The sequence below is a fragment of the Plodia interpunctella genome, chromosome 2 (assembly GCF_027563975.2).
Source record: "Plodia interpunctella isolate USDA-ARS_2022_Savannah chromosome 2, ilPloInte3.2, whole genome shotgun sequence".
NCBI lineage: Eukaryota > Metazoa > Arthropoda > Insecta > Lepidoptera > Pyralidae > Plodia > Plodia interpunctella.
The window spans coordinates 12,356,873-12,376,430 of NC_071295.1; the positions used below are offsets into that span (position 1 = coordinate 12,356,873).

Sequence of the window (19,558 nt, forward strand, 5' to 3'; positions counted from 1 at the left end):
ACAGCCATAAAAGTATTGTCGCGGGTGGGAATTTCACCAAACGCAAAGTGGTCCAATTGGGAAACATTACTCCCGGGTGGATTGGGAATATACAGCCTTTCAAACCGGTTATTGAGGTATGAGCGCACTCGTGGTTGAGGATTATAAACATGTATGAAAATTTAAATGAAATTCTGTATTTTTAACACTGGGTGCAACGCATCGCTAATTGGAGTCAGTTATTAACATCGACAATCAAAAAAGTAAATTAAAACTTTATTAACTCCTGTAAAGACTTGAACTCAGTTTCCAAATATATGGATGTAGACGTGGCACATAATCTAGACAGGCTTTGACCGCCGCGGTCCGTGTCGGAACGAAACAGGGCCAAGCATATTATATAACAAGAACATAGTAAAAAACAAAGTCGCTTGTCGCTGTCTGTCTGTCCTTATGTATGCTTAGCCCTATGTATCTTTAAAACTACTCAACGAATTTTAATGTGTTTTTGTTTTTTAAATAGATCGGTTTGTTTTTTATTTTTTATATTTAACATGCATAATATTGCACCCAAGCGAAGCCGGGGCGAGCCGCTAGTTTTTAATAAATTATTGTTTTAACTTATCCTTGCCATTCTGAGACTAATAAACTCAAAAATAATTTTAAATCACCATGACCTGCATCCGTCACTGCCTTCGTCGGCAAAGCAGACATTTGGGAAATATATAGAGTTTCTTTAAAGTTACTTACCGTTTTTTTTATGATAACATGCTCGATATTATTATTTTAAAAGTAGGAGATTATAAATAACAATATTTGCGTTATTAGAATGCTGGAATTATATATATATTTAAGCGCTTAAAACGAGCAACTTATACTTAAGTAGGCCTAAATAATTGACTCTTGAAATTGAATTCATATTTTCATACACCCACATTTTAATTCAAGCAAAAAATCTTATACTTATTACAAGCACCGTACGCTCTAATCGACACCCACGCACTATAGACAAGATCAAAGTTCATTCACAGACTGACGTTCACATTTTAAATATTAGTATGGAAGTATGGATTTCAAACAAAAAGATAATAGACTAGACTATATTCTGAATAAAACAGTTTATTTGACTTGACAACGTCGACAAATGTGCTGCCTACCATTGAGACCGCATCACATTCAGACAGCATAGCTGCAGGTTTCCAGAGCGGTGCAGTGTGAGGGGAGAGGTAGGGGGTGGGGTGCGGGGGGAGCAGTACGTGCTGCAGTTAATTTTGAACGGGGTTAATAGCTGAGAAAACATTAACCGCTCTGGCAGAGGTCGGGTGCGCGGCCCGGCCCGGGATGTAGTCTTCAGGACACTCAAGTTCATTTAATAAGTCGCTAAAAAGTTAATAGTTGAGAAGCCCGGCTGCGCGGCGCACTCCGATCCGGAAGGTAGTCCAATATCTTGTTTTAATTACTTAAGTTTTACAACTGTATTGCACTGAGAAACATCAAGAAGGAAAATCATGATTAACAAGCTCATTACAGCTTTTTCTCGTAATGTTGCTTAATTTTAATATCCGTAATAACGGTGAAGAAATAAAGAAAAAACATTTAATGACAAAAATACAAAATTTAAACCATTTAAATTTTATACTACGATGTAATATCGTGCCAAAGTACGTGTTGACACCGTTAACTGCTCAACTAATCTGTGGCAGCTTCACAGAAACTCTAGAAAAATCCAATTTTGTTTAATTACCCTCCCCTTGTCTTGTAAACCGGAGGCTGAGAGTAAGATAGAAGCCTTTTGTGTGATCCTCGACTTTATCAACTTTAAAGAATCAGAAGGGCATACAATTTTAGCCCTTTAATTTAATTTGATCTTTCACGAGCTTTTATTTAACTTTCTTGCAAGTTGGCTAATTTGTTGAATTGTTTACATTAATATACCAAATTTCTGATAAAATAGTAAATTCAAACATGTTATCGAAATTTTCAGTTGGTTTGAAGTGCTCCTAAAATTTTAAAAATTTAATGATATATTATAGAGAGTAAAACTATAATGTATAAATAAATGTATATATGGAAAAGTATATATTAGTATTTATACGAACACGAAATCCGTTCCTCAATTCGATATCGACTTGTTCTTTCTTAAACCACTCACATAACTTACATCACGTAGTCTTTTACGACGCTTTTAAAGAACCATTGAGCCGTTAAATAATGTTACCATTGTTAAACCCCTCACACACTGGCCCACTTTCCAGATTTATTCCCACGAGTTGGTCCTTGGCCGGGGCCCAAGTGGGAGTGACCCGGCGCTGTACAACTTTTATTTTTATGTCCTACCCTCTGTTGCAATCATTCACAATTCAAACCATACGTGGTTCGAAACCGAGACTCTCAGAACGTGGAAGTGGCTAAAATATCTGTACCGTTATAGCTTCGCTGTGAAATCAGTTCTATGTATTACTAATAATGCAGAAGTATGAAATTTACCTACAGCAGAAAAATAAATATAAATAACTTGTTATATATTGCTGGTATTGAAAAGATATGTCGATATTTTCCACTGCATCAATGAAAATAACTAAGCTATTAATCATTACTTACTTTTGTTGTCGAATATGTTTATGTGAATTAATAATAAATAAATAAATATATTAGGACAAATCACACAGATTGAGTTAGCCCCAAAGTAAGTTCGAGACTTGTGTTATGGGATACTAACTCAACGATACTATATTTTATAATAAATACATATATAGATAAACATCCAAGACCCGGGCCAATCAGAAAAAGATCATTTTCCATCATGACCCGACCGGGGTTCGAACCCGGGACCTCTCGGTTCAGTGGTAAGAATCTTACCACTGCGCCACCGAGGCCGTCGAATTAATCACAATATAAATGTGAACACATGTCATATAGGAACAAATTTCATTTAAATCTGTTATTGTACATACACACATACAGCACAACATACCTTCGGAACCCTAACAATATGCGTGGCCCGACGTGTACTTGACCAGTTATTTAAAATACGTACGAGTATATATTCATTGGGACGTAGGCGTAGGATCACCACATGCATACCCCAAAAATAAACGCGTTTTCCATTTAGAGATTCGGTAGAAAATTGAACTCACATGTTCACTCTTTATCATAACACAGAGCGTGGTAACAGAGCGTATCCATCGTAAATTAATAAGGTCCCTCTCGGCGCCTGACATGGAATACGTCCCCGGGGGCCCGTTGCCGGCCGCTTTTTGCCAACAATTGCTTTAATATTTCTTCCAAACAAATACTAAGGTCGCGGGCAAAAACCGAGCCCCGAAAAATACACTTTTTGCCGCCAAGAGGATGTTAATCTTCGTCCTCTTCAGACGTTCGCGGCTTTGTGGCTTCAGATCATTAGTTCAGAAGAGAAAGTTAACATTACGCAGTAGCTGATTATTAAGTGTGGTCGCGGATGATGACAGAATTGGAACTGCTGAAACTTAGAGACAAAATAATGAACCAAATAGAATAACTTCATTGGCATTTGATTTAACTTTTAATTGACGGATTTCACCACCTAAACCCATAAACAGATCGTAAACCCCAGACAAAGACCAGGTATTCATCTGATAACATTTATAAATATAGTGATTTTAGCTTTAACTTTAACCTTAGCCCGTTATAACTGCTTATGTACACTTATGGTATGAAATGAATAACTATAATTTCTTAATGGACCAGGATATTTCAGGTATATGCTAAGCTGTCCAAATATCAAACTTGTATGTTATAATATTAACTCTGCAATATTCGTTTGTGACTTTGTTCGTATTGTTCCGTTACCTTAGTCACAATTTCGCGAGAGAAAATTAATATGAGTTTAGCATAATTCTAACGCCAGCTTAGTGAATGTTTGATGAAATGCAAAATCACAAAGTATGGGTACACAGAGATAACCTCTTTTACAAATTTCTTATTTCCTAAATTTATAATCATTTTCAAGGTCTACCTTTAAAACGGGAAAGTCATTAGTAAGTTCAATAAATAATACCATTTGTCACAAAATTAAAGTTTGTTAACGTTGGTGTCAATTTATATTTAATAATATATATTCAAGCGCCAGAAGGCATTTGATACGATTTTTACAACTATCACCGTTTAGCGGCAGCTACTCGTACGTACCTCATGCGCTAGTGAACTAAAAACAAAGTATCGGTTCTCAAAATATAACTATTGTTAATTAAATTCGATCAAAACATGTATTTTTCAATAACTGCTACATAAAAATTAAATTAAAATGTAGCTAAAAGTATCTGAATACTTTTCCGTACACGCATGTGATCCGAAGACGCGTGTTTTCAATCCGGAAAGCAATTTATTTGGTAATTCTACAGCCGACGTCGGCTCGCGTCGTCGCGTCGTCGATCCGCCAATGTTTGCTGTCACGCGTCGCAAACATAATGCTACGAAAACACGCCGAAAATGCGACAAGAGCTCTTCGACTACACTACCAAAATATTGTTTCGTGCATATTTGGTGGGAAGATTGATAAGCAAACCTACGCGTTTTTTTGTTTTGTTAGACCAAGGTAAACTATTTCGCACAAACATTTTAAAATTTTTGTTTAAACGACAATGTACAACTGCCGTGTTTAGCGCTAACAGCCAGGATCTATAGATTAATTTCGCTTACGCAGTGGCCTTGGCAAGATCGATAAACAAGGACGCTGGCGATTCCCCTCGAAGTCTGGGTTCAAACGGGAAAGCCGATTAACGCTCTAATTAATATATCGTCATTACCCGGGCGAGAGGCCGCCAGGGCTGCCAGCTGGGTGCTCAGTACAACATTTTGGAATAATATTAGTCGCATATACAGGGCACATTTTTGAAGATATGCTCTTCAAAAATGTGCTTCTTAATACTGTACCTATACGCTAATATATTTTATTTTGTGGAAAGCTTATCTTAGTATGAATGGGCATGGCCCATGAAGGTTTTAGTTCATCCTGCGGTCAGTACACATCATTTATTTTTTAACTAGCGGCCTGTCCCTGCCATAATAAATATCCTTCCTCTTGAATCACTCTATCTATTAAAAAACCCGCGTCATAATCTGTTTTGTAGTTTTAAAGATCTAAGCACACATAGGACATACCATACACATAGACACATACACGTAGACAACGGGACGCGACTTTGTTTTATACTATTATAGTGATTAGAATATAGATAAAAGAAAAATATGATTAGAATTAGTCATCGACCCTGGCACAACAACGCCTCCACGCGGCCACCGCAAGCACTAATACACTAATAGCGGCCGGCGGCCGGGAATCTGTCTTCATTTAGCTCGGCCCCGGGCCGCTCACTTTGTGAGCCCACCAACCCTGAAATATTGCCCGAAAACTCCTTGTATGTGTGTGACCTAAGGGTCCGCAAGCAATGTCCGTGAAGAAAATTTCCAGCCGTGAAATTTGTCTAAAATCATTAAAATATTAACAAATAAAACTGTAGCTCACAGTTCTAAAAAGTACTTAAACGTTTGTTATCTTGCTCTCAACAGTAAACACTAAATAAAAAACACACGCGACACGTTCCTTCCCTAGCTAATATCACACTGCACACCTTTTTGACGCTTTCTTTAACACATTCCATCCAATTCTCCTTTTATCTTCTCTTCAACCGAATGTTTTTGCTTCCATCGATCGTGTCATTCTTATGATGTGTTTTTAAAGTCCCTTTCAATTGAATCTCCGTTGCTTTTCCAGAATGTAGTTTAACTCTTCAATCCGCGCCGCTTCGTACGGCACACTTGGTGGTTTTTCCTGTCAAAAGGAACAAAAATACTATTAAGGGTCAGAAAGCCAATCAAGCAAAATGAAGGTAAACATCAAACAGAATATTTGAATAGACGTTATTACATCGAAAATAAAGTATTCTTCTGGGAATGGTAGAAATATTACTTGTAATATGAAAATTTAGCGCTTACATTTTCTTTATTTATCAACTATTTATAAAATCAATTTATCTAATATTTAACCAGTGTTATCGTCTGACTCTGAACCTATGGTCTGAACAATATTAACATAATTTTATTTGTTAGTATTGATTTTGTTAAATTCCCCTTTTTTGTTCATAAAACGCAATAGCTGTGAAAAGAGCACTCACCACAAGCTGAACACGGCCCTTCTTCTCCTTGACGAAGCTCCTGACGGCCCTCACGAAGAGAAAGTAGAAGATCTCTACAAAACTGATGAAGCTGGCGCCCAGGAACAGGCCGGCTGCTCCTCCAAACGACACTGGATATTATATCGGTTTGTATAGTCTGACAGAAAAACTATGGCAAATCTAAGAAATTCTGATTCATCAAATCGTGTAAAATGGAGAAGCAACAGGAAACGCAACCTCACCTTTGACGCTTTTTGGCTGAGAAAGAAGCTGAGAAATCGCTAACAGACACTTCACTGACAATTTATCTAAGTATAAAAACTAAATGCGCGATGTTGGATAAAACTATGAAAGGACGGTATATATAGACGAATATAACATCTATGTCCACATACTCACCCACGAGATCCTGGAAGTGGAACACGATCTCCCTGGTGTAGCGGCTGCGCGGCGCCTGCACGGTGTATCTGATCGACCCACGCTCCGCGAACTGCCCTTTGCCCCTGCAACAGAGAGTACACAACCTACTAATGTCAAAGTTTATACGAATAGATATGCATGTGTGCTTTATATAAATAGAGATAAGAATATTAAATCGATTAAATCAAATAGCCTTTCACCCATATCCTTCCCGGAACACCATCATAGGACTTTATATCATTGTTTTGGTATGATAGGTGGGTTAGTGTAATCACAGGGTACTGTGGCAAAAGGTTCCTGCTGAAAAGTTGCGAAAAGTTGCAACGCGCGTGTTACACTGGTGTTACAGGCGTCCATTAGTTAGATGACTACTTTCCTTAAAATGAGCCTTGGATCTATTTAACTGATTGTTAGCACAAAAAATAATAACCACACACCAGATCTGTTCGCTGACAGCGACGTCTCTGAACACCGCGTCCTGGCACTGCGGGCTGCAGGAACACTTAACTCCGCCATTGGTGACCAGCGTCAAGGTGTGTTTAGACAAACAGTACATGCCTTTAGGTGTGCATCGAGGTCTGCCTAGAAAAAGCGGCATAAAATGTATACTTTGTCTTTAAAAGTGAGTTTCTTAAGAAACAGCTGTGTTTTGAACACACGAGTAAACTTTCCACCAGACGCAGCTTGCCTATCAGTCAACCGCACATCAACCTACTTCGCAATAATTTTGGGTACCAAAATTATTGCAAAGTCGCTGCCATTGCCGAAAGGTCAATACAACGTAACTTGATGTGTGGTGGAATGTACTTTATTTATTTACTTGAACCCGCCTGAGGATAGTAAAATGGTCGGCAGCCACATAGACTCTCAGCCAGCTTGGCCCGACAAGACAAGCGACACGTGTTGGTGCTGTACACCTGGAATCACATAAACACATTTTGAGTTATAAATAGCTAGTAAAAAGAAATGTTAGTGAATATACGGATGCTTAACCTTTTCATTACTTGTCTGCGGCTCGTCGGTGTACAAACACCTCCTCCTCTGAGGAGACAGGTCTCGGATGCCCTTCCCACACTCCGTCTCGATCACTGTGAGCTCATAGTTGCGGTCCAGAGACGTGTAGATCAAGGCCCTGGGCCCCATGGCGTCCGCCACATCGAACGGCGAATGAGTGAAGAACTAGAAATGTTATAAATATATATAGAGCACCATAATTATGCTAATGACAACGCGATTATTCGTATAATACATATAAATGCGAAAGTAAGTTTATTTATTTTTTTATTACTTTATCTAGTGAACCAATCGTCTTGAAATTTTCGTACATATAAGTTAAAGCGGAGAAGTGACAGCGGACTAGTGAATAAATAATTGTGCAGGGACACAGATGGAGTTAGCCCCAAAGAAGGGCCTAAATATCCAGGGCCCATGTATATTTAAAAAAGAATACTTTTCATCTTGTCCTAATCGAGCATCGACTTTGTCGTTGTTAAAGGTCAGCTACAAGATTTTTTTCTCGATGTGTTGTTATTATTGCAACTTACAGTAGCGTTGGAGCTGATTTCCAAAAGCACGTAGCATCGCTGCGAAGAATACTTGCATGTCAGCGGGAAGATTTTAGTATCGTTTGGGTTTGGTTTCCTAAAATATTCATACGCATTAATTTTTGTCGAGACATTGCAAGTTCAAAACATGTAACGATTTATTTTATTTTATTCGGTACATCGATCAGTTCTCTACTTTACGATTTCAGCAGACACTGTAAGTATTTAAACTTTACTATAAATACTTCGAATATCGGTAAAACAGAACTGGCCAAACTCACACAATGACGACATCAGCAGAGGCGACGGAGTTGGTGCCGTAGCAGGCTCCGTACTCGGTCATGACTGGGATCCAAGTGACGTCCAGGCCGTGGGACCACGTCCCTTTGATTTGCAATTTCGGCATCACCTATAGCAGACGTATATTCTGGTAATTATCGTGGGTGGTTAGGTAATGGTTCGCTATTTCTAGTGTAATGCGAATGTACATCAGCAAAAGCTTGAATGGAAATGGCAAATTACTCCTTAAAGTTCAATGAACATGTCCTGATAAAATTAGTAGATGTGTTCAATTGAGTGGAATACGACAATGGAATTATCGTGAAAATATTAGGTGATGAAAATAAACCGACGGCAATGTTCTATCAGATTAATGTATGTGTATATAATGAAATCTACTTACGTCGACTGCGAGCTGGTACAGGTCCACTTTAGCCAGCTGCGCGTCGTCAGCAAACTCCTTGTAGTTCTCCAGGTGCTCCATGTCGGAATTAGCGACGACGCTGACGAACGATTTAAAGTATTCGTACTTCTCGTCCGTACTCTCCACGTTGAAGTATGATTTGAGGATTTCGTCAATTTTCTTTGGGTTAACACGATTCTGGTAGGAACAAAGGCTAATTGTGATAAATAAAAAAGTAAATATAAAACATTTTTTTTAATTTCCTTGTTCAGTCAGTACAAGGATTCTAATTGCATCTTCTACTTACAAAAATATTACACACTGTCTGAATATGACTTAATTTTTTTCAGGTACGTTGGTTCATGATACTACTAAAATACAGTAGGTACGGAAGGTTAACTTATTATTTAGATGATAGTCGCAATGAGTAAGAGCTAGCAATGCGTCTCTCTGCATTGCGGTCCGTCGTCGTCCTCCATTGTATAAAGTTTCGAAGTACCTCGACGCTCGTCAATGTCAAAACCTATAGAAAACTAGGGGTGGACAACGGAACGGCAACGTGCACGACTGAGCAATTGGGCCACGCTCTAAGCGATCGCGCACCTGGTCGCAGGACGTGATGCCGGGCATCTTGAACAGCCAGCTGCGGAAGTCCTTCTCCAGCGTGACCACGGTCGGGTTGTCGTTGTACCGTGCGAGCTGGCCCAGCGAGATGCCGATCGCTCCCCAAATAGCGGCCGCAGTCACCGCGGCCCACAGAAATCTAAAATCATATCTTGAGCTAACTCACCTAATCCATTTATGATGAATAATTTAATTAATTTCGTGAATACGATTAGTGAATTAACGTTTTTGGAGAAAATGCTACAGTACATAGCGCATTTTTTTTCTCCACACGTACCTGAAATAGAATCCACGTATAAAACCCCCTGAACCCCCGAAGCAATGTACTGTAGGAAATCATACCATATCGCAAACCTACCAAGTTTTGGTCTACCATATCTTTGCGTTTTTCTGCGCACGTTAAAGTTCACGTCAATATTGACGGTGCAACTCACTCATATAAAGTAAACACTACCTCTCGAACATGTATCTCCCAGGAACGGCCACGTGGTTAAAACCATGAATTGTAGTGTCCAAGCAGAAGTCTCTCCCGCATCTGAAAAAAAAAGGTATATTAGTGATAGCGAATATCGATAGATAATCTACACGATCCTAGGATAAGAATTACGATGGTAAAAATTGATGATTGTATCTGGAGATAAATCGAGATACAAGTAATAGGTTTCTCATTAAATGTAGTATATAAAATATAAATAATATTACCTGAAAGCGGCTCTAACTAAGTTCGTACACCAACTGGCTTTCTGTGGGGCTATGGGGGAGACGGGGACAGGAGGGTTGGCTGCAAACTTAGGTGCGGGGGGGACGCCGATAATCGAATACATTTTATGCGAAAGGGAAGCTATAAAGCATATATAATTTGTTTATAATCAATTCGAAAATATAGTCGATTTAAAAATATGAATACCTTCTAGTTACTGTGATGCTTGCCTACAAAATCGCTCGTGATGTGATTCATATTGCTATTATAATAGATCCGCAGGTAGATTACGATATCATAAAAGCATTTCATCATTATTTTATTGCACAAGCTTTCACCCCTAGCTTCGTCCGTACAAAAAATATAAAGAATACATTCTTAGGAACTGGTATTGATGTGAAAATAAGATTAGACTTGCACTTAACTTGTGTTTGGCATGTTGATAGCTTAATCCGTGCTATGGTACACGAACGATTGCGCTTCTCGCGAATATATAGTCTTTTGCCGTCGCCTGAATGCTCTATTTCGCTCTCGGATTCAAAGCAATATAGACGCTTGGTGTGTGTTTTTAAAGATATTTTTCCTTCGTAGCCATGAAACTAGCAATGCATGCATGAATATTCGTCATGTTAAGTTTGGTAGATTAATAATTTATTTGCTGCAATGTTAACTCAAAATAGCTATCAGAGTTGTATATGATGATTATTTCTCCTGAAAAAAAAAAGTTAATTAATAAACAAACAAATTTCCCCATTCCTACCATTAGTAGATATACTAACTAATACCAGTTAGTTAAAGCTAATAAATGGCATGTGTGTCATGCATCATGAATTACCTTGTATTTTACATCAAAATGCAATTAAGGTAAACAGTTTTAATCAATCCACCGCACCAGTGCACCAGTCAGCGCACAATTTTATTGAAATATCGTTATTACCTACCTAATAATATGATTTCAGCTTATTTTCGGATTCCGCCCTCTAGTTCGTAATAAGAAATGACTGAACGGTCGTCTCTCGCCACGAATTTTATAAATCCCTGAAGAAAAAATAATAAGTTTAAAAAAAATAAACAACCAAACGCTAAATATTTAATATATTCTTATCCTCTCTGACATTTGAAAGGCGGCATGATTCGTATAATTCGAGGGACGCGGTCGCTGATAGGGTATCAGTCCCTGTTTGTGGTCGTGTGTGTTTTTGTGGCGCGCGATAGGGTCCGAGGCCGGCGCTGTGCTGTCTCGTTCGTGTATCACGAGATCAGCCGCAGATATCTCGTCGGCGCCTTTCATGTCGGCTCAGATTCAAATCTCGGGACACGCATTACGGCTAAATGTTTACGTGATGCAGCTTTTCAGATTCTGATACTACTAGATAAGTCGTGTAAGATACCAGAATATTTGGATGACTGGAGCTAGATGATATGCCAGAGTGATACTCCGGCACCAATCATTCTAGGCGACGACACCTAAGACTAGAGCTTTTCTATTACCGTTCGATGAAATTATCACGAGCGAGCCACCTTCAAATAAATTTTGCCGTCATAAATTTCCTGCGAAATTTACACAGTCAAATCACTACATAGTATAAAACGCTTCCCGGTGTCAGTCTGTCCCTATGTATATTTAGATATTTAAAACTGTAGAGAAGAGTTTGATGCGGGTTTTTTGAACAGATAAGAGTGGTTTAAGTGAAAGATAGATAGCCGGGACCGGCCGCTGGTTATCAATAAATTAAGCAACGCCATAAAATCACCTGGAGATAAAGTCAAATGGAAGCGTATAGTGGGACTAAAACCGGTCATAGCAAAGAAATCATGTGACAGATTGCAATCCCATCTGTTCCGGCTGTTCAGTTAGTAGGTACATTCACAAAAATGCTGTTACCTACAATTTTTATTTATTCACAAGCTAGCAAAGTGTTGGTGCATTTTAAAGTCCACAAAATATGGCTTGCATTATTTTTTATTAGAATAATTTAAGCGAGTGCACAACAAAATGTAATTACAATTGCGCTGCAGGACCTTAAGATATTCAAATGATGCTCTCAGAGGAGCAGGCGACGATACAACACATCGAAGTGCGGAAATAAAGCTCTTATTCAACTACTGACTTATATTAAGTTTCACAAAAGGAAAATGTTACAGTCGAAAAAACCTTTTCCTTATCATTTATTTATAACAAAGTATTTTTGGGCACAATTAAAACAGTTTTAAGCACATTTTATTCTGTGAAAATAAAGATCATAAATACAAATATATGGCCGGCCGCTTTACCTTCGTGCGATGCACAGTGCACGCGCACGCGCAGTCGGCTGACTCTGACTTGCATTTAATTTGTGCAGATTCATGCTAATGTCGCGTCCGGCAGGGCTGCCGCTCACTGCCGGATATTCGGGCCGGATCTAACAGTGTACCGGTATCTTGCCAATAAGGTTTTAAAATATAACTAGCGTCCATCCATTTATTAAACTCCACTAACAAAAACCAAAAGTAGTCAAAAGAAGCCTACTGAAACTTCCAAACCTAATGTTTTTCCCAGTTCCCGATCATATTTTTTTAATATCTTATCTTTTAATTTTTCTTCTCTTTTAGGCGACTTACATCTAATCATAATATCAACTTTACGAGCATGAAAAGTGAAAAATAAAATTAATTAACCTAACAACCCTAGCTCAGAGCTGCGACATTTCCACTCCGCCGCACCAGAAGCGTACTTCTTTTTATCAAAATCAAATTTGGACAAAGATACTCTGTAATTTAAGAATAAATTTCCTCAATTAGCATATAATTAGGTATAATTACTCGGCATCGGCAAGACTGCGGCGGCTAACGGCTTGGCTGCCGGCGCGCGGTCAAATTTTACGATATTGCGTATTAATTCTACACCAACATTAGCGCCGGCGCCAAATTGTTCGGCGAGCGTGGACTTGGTCGCCTTCTATTTCGGCAGTATCTTAATTGGCGATAACTTTTTGGTTCTCATTTAAAAGTCAAGGTTTAACTCTTCATTTTAACCATGATAAAGTTTACAACATCTCAAGTTGCCTTGCGTATATGTTGCATATATGCTGTAGTGATAGTATTTGCTACGACTCTGTATAAAATAAGTGCCTGTGTAGACTGCAGTTGACTGTACTTTTGTTTTGTTTTATTTCATTTAAAACTTTATTGCACAACATTATAAAACAATATGTACAAATGGTAGACTTGACGTCATTCTCTACCAGTCAACCATAGTACCTGAAATAGCGTTGTATTCTAGCAATTTGCCTTATTTAGGCGGTCAAATTGCCAGAATACCAGATACTATAGTTATTGATGTTTGCATGTAAATCTATAGCCATTTTAGCACGAAGCTAGGAGGGAACTCGTAAAAAACTTAGAGGCATTCTATAGGATGTCGAGTCCGTCGACAGTGTTCAATCGAGTTGGGTCTCGATCCCCTCATTCGATTTATTATTCGTTGGATACATCCATTAGTTAGAGAGATGGAGACAGATCCCGTTCGTTATCAAACTATCGACGAGCGTGATTCGGGTCTGCCTTTGTAGAGTGACGTTAGTGCTTCGAGGATCTAACTATATTTGCAACTGGTCTCTCATGAACACTGCCTTAGGCCTGCAAGTGCTGCTGTGTTTTGCTATCCATATCGGTCTAATCGACAACTATGTCATTAAATTATATACAATTAAAGTTATAAACAGACAGACAGTTTGGGCAGTGATACCAAAATATTTCTCTTGAGTCAATATACCCCGTAAAAGATAATGACGTGATCTGTAAATATTATCAACATAATTTCGTATTGTTTATTTGGTCAATTTTGGTTTCGAAGGTAGGAACAATAACACAGATATCTATTTACTTCCAGATTTGAAGGCATTATGACATATTAAATGATACCCACCCACTTTTCCTAGAGTTATGTCCTCTTAATTAATACTATTTATATGTTTACCATAATAGTTTTCTAGCACCAACAGTCTCTGAGCTAAGCCGGTGACGGTCAGACTGGCGGCAGTCATGACAAAACTATATGGGTTGAAAATCAAACAAAACTGCAGATTGAGTGCTGCAGCGCTACAAAGTAACCGCTGCTGCAAGTTTGTCATAGGAATGGCCATTTGCTTGTGTTTCAAGAGCGCCGTAACGTTCAGATGAAAGTCGGTGCGGGTGCGGGTGCGTGGGGCTGCACGCGCTGCGAGCTCCACTTGAGCTCGCAGCGCGTTCTCAAGTGGAGCTCGCAGCGCACTATGCACTCGGGTTCGGAAGGCGAAATTTAAAATGTTGCTTCATGATAAACATGTTTTTATTCTTCTTCGTGTATCCCTTTCAAGTCCATACTTTTATTTATTTATTTCAGATAAAAGCACAATATTGTTATCATATCGAACTAATTTTATTAAACCCCTAAGCTTGTTTTTATCCATACTAATATTATAAAGAGAAAAGATTTGTATTTCTGTTTGTAATGAATAAACTCAAAAACTACTGGGTCAATTTTGATGAAATTTGGCACAGAGACAGGCGAAACCATCAGTGGTGATATAGACTACTTTTTATTATGGTTTTACTCGAGCGAAGTCTAGTGAGCTAGTGTTATAATAAGTTTACATTCGCGTTTACTTGTATCAGCGACTGCAGGTGACTGTATATAACTGGTAAACAGAGTATAAAGTAAGTAACATTTGTCTTTTTTATTTTACTATCTACATACATAGTTCTTATGATAGAGTTAAAACCTAACTCGAGTGCGACTCGAGCGGAATACAACACTAATTGCAGTCGGATCGGAACGGGATAGCTTTATTTTCATTATAGCTCGACCTCGTGTGATTGGATTTTTAATGGGAATATTAGTGATCGGTATACTTCCATGTATCGGCGGCGCCACTTCACTGAATTGGTAAATATGCCGATATAACGCCTCACTGATGCATTTCACACGGACATTATTTCGTATTTATTATTTTATTACGTAAAATGGTTTTCGATTCATTCATAATTCATATCAATTTACAACGTTAATTTCCTTAATTAAGCCTATTAGCGATATATTATAATAACTTAAATGCCAAGTTCAAAATAAATATTGTGTGTTACAAGAACGGGTAAATAAATTAGTAATATTTCTATTTATTTATTTTGTACATCTTTTAAATATACCCTATTCATGGCAAACAATCCACAACGCGCTTATTCATATTATTGTGATATGGAACTCATATAAAAATATAAAGGACCGATCTTAAGGGAGGCTCCGCGTCCGCCGCGCGCCGCCTCGTTGCGTCCTTTCATCTGCCGTCCTTTCTTGGAACATTAAACATCTCTGATATATTGCCGTATTTGATAATGTATCAATGCGGATTGATTTTCTAACTAGGCTGTGTGTTAATAAGTACCTATATTTATACGTTGAGGAGCATTTTTCAAAATTATCAAAAAGGGTTATCAATTAAAATGATTAATTTTCAAAACAGAATCTGTTTTTGATGCATACGCATTGTATTATTTTATTTGGATTGCGTCTAATTTTAACTTAATACTGTGAAGTGAAGTGAGGGCGACTTGCAAAATTTAATTAATTTCTTCTTTTAAGTATTATCTCAATATTACCAAAGCGTGTTGACATAAAGACGGTGGGGAAATATGTTGTAAAGTAACGTGATATATAAGAAATATACGACCACGCCGTCGGTCGACAGTATAAACACACAAGACTTTTTCGCCAAAACCTTTGAATCCCGCGGAAAATCACGAAGCTTCATTCGTAATAAATTAAATGACTTTCCTAGGCATTGTCATGCAAATCTCGACCGTAACGCACGGCGATAAAGCCTGCCTCGGCCGGAGATTATGAAAATGGCAGTAATGATGACCGGCCGGGACCGGGGAGGCGCGCACTGTGCACGCGGCTCCACTCGCGGACGGAAATCGTGCCCTTATTCTTCGCTATTTATTTCTATCATAAATCTTTATTATCTGCGCTTAGTAACTTTCGGCGCTTCACATCTGAGAAACTCATGGGCAGTATTCTCTTGGCCTTTATAATACATAATTTTCTATTTTATATTTAAGCACAAGACTCAGTGTGTCCATAAGCTACATACGTCAAAGTACAAAATGTAAAATACTTCTCGTCCACGAAATCTATGTCGTCATAATGAGAACCGCCGGCATTGTCGATTGCTGTTGAAATGTTGTTGCTGAACTGCTTTAAAAATTTAAATTGATGATTGCCATTATTTTATTTGCGGGCCTAAGTAATATTATTTTATTTTAGTTAACTTTTTGCTTACCACATTTTGAAATGGCATCATCATCATCATAACCTGCAGCCCTCCGTGACCCATTGCTGAGTATAAACCTGCTTCAGTCTCCGCCAACCATCTCCGTCCTTTTTTTTTTGTTTACCCAGGGGAATGCTTGTTACGCACTGAGTGTGGGACTTCTGGGCCGCTAGTCGGCCCAGCCTACCCACTAAACCCCTGGGGCGTTTTCACGCTGCCGTTATGGGGGACGTCACGGGGTCGCTAGGCGTTTCACCGCGACGCCCCCCCGGCCGGCCTTTCGGCCCCGACCTGGACGAGCAGCAAGCACAAGTGCTAACCACCCGCCTCTTACGCCACGCGAGCGTGGCGCGGACCATCAAGCCCGCTCCGCGCACCAGTCAGAAAGCTGACGGGGGGAGCGGGCATCACCGACCGCCGGTCCTGAAGGGACCAGCGGTCACAACACACACAGGACACACACAAAATCTTGGGTGCCACAGGGCACCCAAGCCTACCCCTGTACGGGCGCAAGAAGTGATAGGCAGGTGACACCCACACATTGCACCCGATACAGAGGCAGCCACCCTTCGGCCGCAGAGGACAGGGGATCGTCGAGAGACATACCGACGCTCCCCTTCCCCTGCGGCCCCACCGCACCGTGTTCAGCGCCACGGCCGCGCTGTAGTCGCGGAGGACAAATCCCCGCGACGCCACCTCTGGTCCCCTCTGGTTTCCACATCCAAAGGCTGGCCCACCAGCCAATGGCAGTACTACCGAGGGGACCGTCCACCAGGCCCAGAGCACCCACCGAAGTCTCTGGGCCTTGGGGTCCTCTTGGTTCACCGGGGTGGCTGGTTGTGTCAGACCAGTCCCCCCCCCCCGGTTACTAAGCCCCACCATCGCGACAAGATGGAAACCCGTCGGGGGGAACCATCTCTGTCCTGGGCCAACCCCATCTAGTTGTTGCCAGCAATTTCCTTTACATGGCATAAAATGGCAAAGCAAATAATTATTTCCCTTTTACACGTATTATTTTTTTAAAGTATTTTAACTAAATGAAAGTTGCAAAAAGTTCACTTTGTTGTAAAAATTTTATTTTTACTAATATTGATTTATTTGAATCTACAGTAGATTTATATTTCACTAAACTTAAATGAGTGATGTAATGATCATATCACTACACTTGACCTATTTTATAATGGTAAGGTGTATGCCTAATTAATAAAGTATGGTACTAATTATTTATCGCTTTCTTATAACTATGTTACGGTATACAATTATATCCTTAGGTACATAAGTATTTTACGACTTTTTCTATCATACTGCGACACACACGGCCGACCGCGACCGTAGAAAGTGATTGCAATCCTCGTAGCAAAGCTACGACTCGTAGACGCTCGTAGTACCGCAGCCCTGATACCATACGGGGCACTTGACAATCGTTACATACGTGAAAGGTGCTAACAAACCAAATGTCCATATTATTATAATTTTTCTTCAAAAAATATTCAGCGAATTTATGTATATAAAACAATGATATGGAATTATAATAATCATAATAAACTGCACTTATTCGCTACGGCACGTTGCTCGTCACATCGGCTACGAGCCGTAGCACGGCTACGAAGTGTTACAAAGCGCTACGACGCGCGACGCGTAAAATCTTCAGTGTAATATTATTATGTTGCATTTTGCATCGTATCGTAAGCGTCTTACAAAGTGACGTCGTTTTCAAAGTTGTGTTGTTCGCATAGAAAGTATATCCTGTTTGCACACGTAATAAATTGTTATTTAAAAATGCACAGCGATAACCTACGTTGTGTTAAAATAGTTGTTATTGCATGGACTTACTGATGGATGAAAGGAAATTTGTATCCGATTAAAGAACATCAATGAAAATAATGTATTATACTACTGTACAGAACCATACTCATACGAAAACTAAAAATACCTATATTATGTATGTATGTGGATTGTGCCAAACGTTAACTTTGATGTAAGCAGAGCATAAAGGAAACACTTTGCCGAGCGGTTAACAGAAGCGTGTAATATCATAGCGACATTATAACGTCGTAACGTTATGTTCAGACGCTCTGTTGAATAAAGGCAAAGTCGCTGATCTCATTGTGACTTTGAATTTTTTGTTTTCACAGTCCGCAAATATACAAATCCTTACCGAAAACCACTGCCATCTGAGCTTCTGTTTTAACTAATTTTCACTGAAAGTACCCAACTATCAGGCCAAATGGTTTGATGTTATTTCGCGATTATTATCTCTTCTACATTAATTGGTGAGAAAAGTCACCAGTCCGAAAATAAGATTTACATGTTACAGTGGATCTAAAATGTACAAACACATTTCTTACAATGGTTCTTTAACGAAAAATCTATAAACAAATGAAGCTTGAAATGACCGTGAAATGGCAAATTAGGTAATTCGGCGACGGTCTGCTCGGAGCGAGTCCCGGGGCCTCCGGGGGGGCGAGGTGGGGGGACCATCCGATTGCGGGAACTAAGAAGGTTGGTGCGCGGTTACAGTGCGATTTGATTACGCAAATGTCTTGTTGAGGGGCTCAATCACTGTGATCGTTATCCGACAATCCAAAATTAGTATCTCAACCCAACAAGTATTAATATTGTATGCGATTATGTAACTTAAATATGATCAGCCATCGACTGAAATTAGTACACAGCTTAGTTGTGGTTTTTCGGTAACTAACCTTGTCCTATTTAAGATAAACATGATTTGAATCTCCTAAAAATGATATTGTAGATAGCACTACAATCGAATGCCCAGTACAAAGATGTTTGCGACATGTACGCAACTCTATGGTGATATGGTTCACCAACACGATTGTACTTTGAGAATTAAATGAGTAATATTAATCTTGTTATAAGTCTTGCTAAATTCTAGCCACCTTCACGGTCTAGTGAAGAACCGGTTTTATCCGGATCGTCCAGGGCAGAGCTCAGCATAATGTAGACACCGCTTAATGCACTCTAATGTAATTTAATTCAATCTCAACGACTTTTTCGGGGCAAATGGCATATGCTCTAAATTGCCATTTTCCCCCCAAAAAACCGAGTGGCTTTTTAGAATAATTTATTAGATTAATTCGTGTCTGAAGTAGTCGCGATCTCTTAGTACCTTATAAATTGAGCTCAGTCTGTAATTGCGACTT

General features: G+C 39.2%; 2 protein-coding genes across 10 annotated transcripts in view; one reads left to right on the forward strand and one right to left on the reverse strand.

Moving 5' to 3' along the window:
* LOC128681677 (zwei Ig domain protein zig-8-like) overlaps nucleotides 1-19,558 on the forward strand; it is a 375,154-nt gene that overhangs the window by 303,085 nt on the left and 52,511 nt on the right. The window lies entirely within an intron of this gene.
* Nucleotides 5,623-19,558, reverse strand: part of LOC128681656 (pickpocket protein 28-like) — an 82,641-nt gene continuing 68,705 nt past the window's right edge. The window contains exons 1-12 of one of the 2 annotated variants that reach the window (XM_053765745.2): nucleotides 10,107-10,615; nucleotides 9,859-9,939; nucleotides 9,384-9,543; nucleotides 8,781-8,978; nucleotides 8,380-8,507; nucleotides 8,099-8,195; nucleotides 7,548-7,733; nucleotides 7,375-7,471; nucleotides 6,992-7,136; nucleotides 6,534-6,637; nucleotides 6,135-6,265; nucleotides 5,623-5,791 (exon numbers count right to left, since the gene is read on the reverse strand). In XM_053765745.2, the coding sequence (XP_053621720.1) occupies nucleotides 5,708-5,791; nucleotides 6,135-6,265; nucleotides 6,534-6,637; nucleotides 6,992-7,136; nucleotides 7,375-7,471; nucleotides 7,548-7,733; nucleotides 8,099-8,195; nucleotides 8,380-8,507; nucleotides 8,781-8,978; nucleotides 9,384-9,543; nucleotides 9,859-9,939; nucleotides 10,107-10,228 (1,533 nt within the window). In that variant the 5' untranslated portion in view covers nucleotides 10,229-10,615 and the 3' untranslated portion in view covers nucleotides 5,623-5,707. Of the gene's footprint in view, nucleotides 5,792-6,134; nucleotides 6,266-6,533; nucleotides 6,638-6,991; nucleotides 7,137-7,374; nucleotides 7,472-7,547; nucleotides 7,734-8,098; nucleotides 8,196-8,379; nucleotides 8,508-8,780; nucleotides 8,979-9,383; nucleotides 9,544-9,858; nucleotides 9,940-10,106; nucleotides 10,616-19,558 lie in introns of those variants that run through there. The other variant, XM_053765753.2, reaches the window with a different exon arrangement.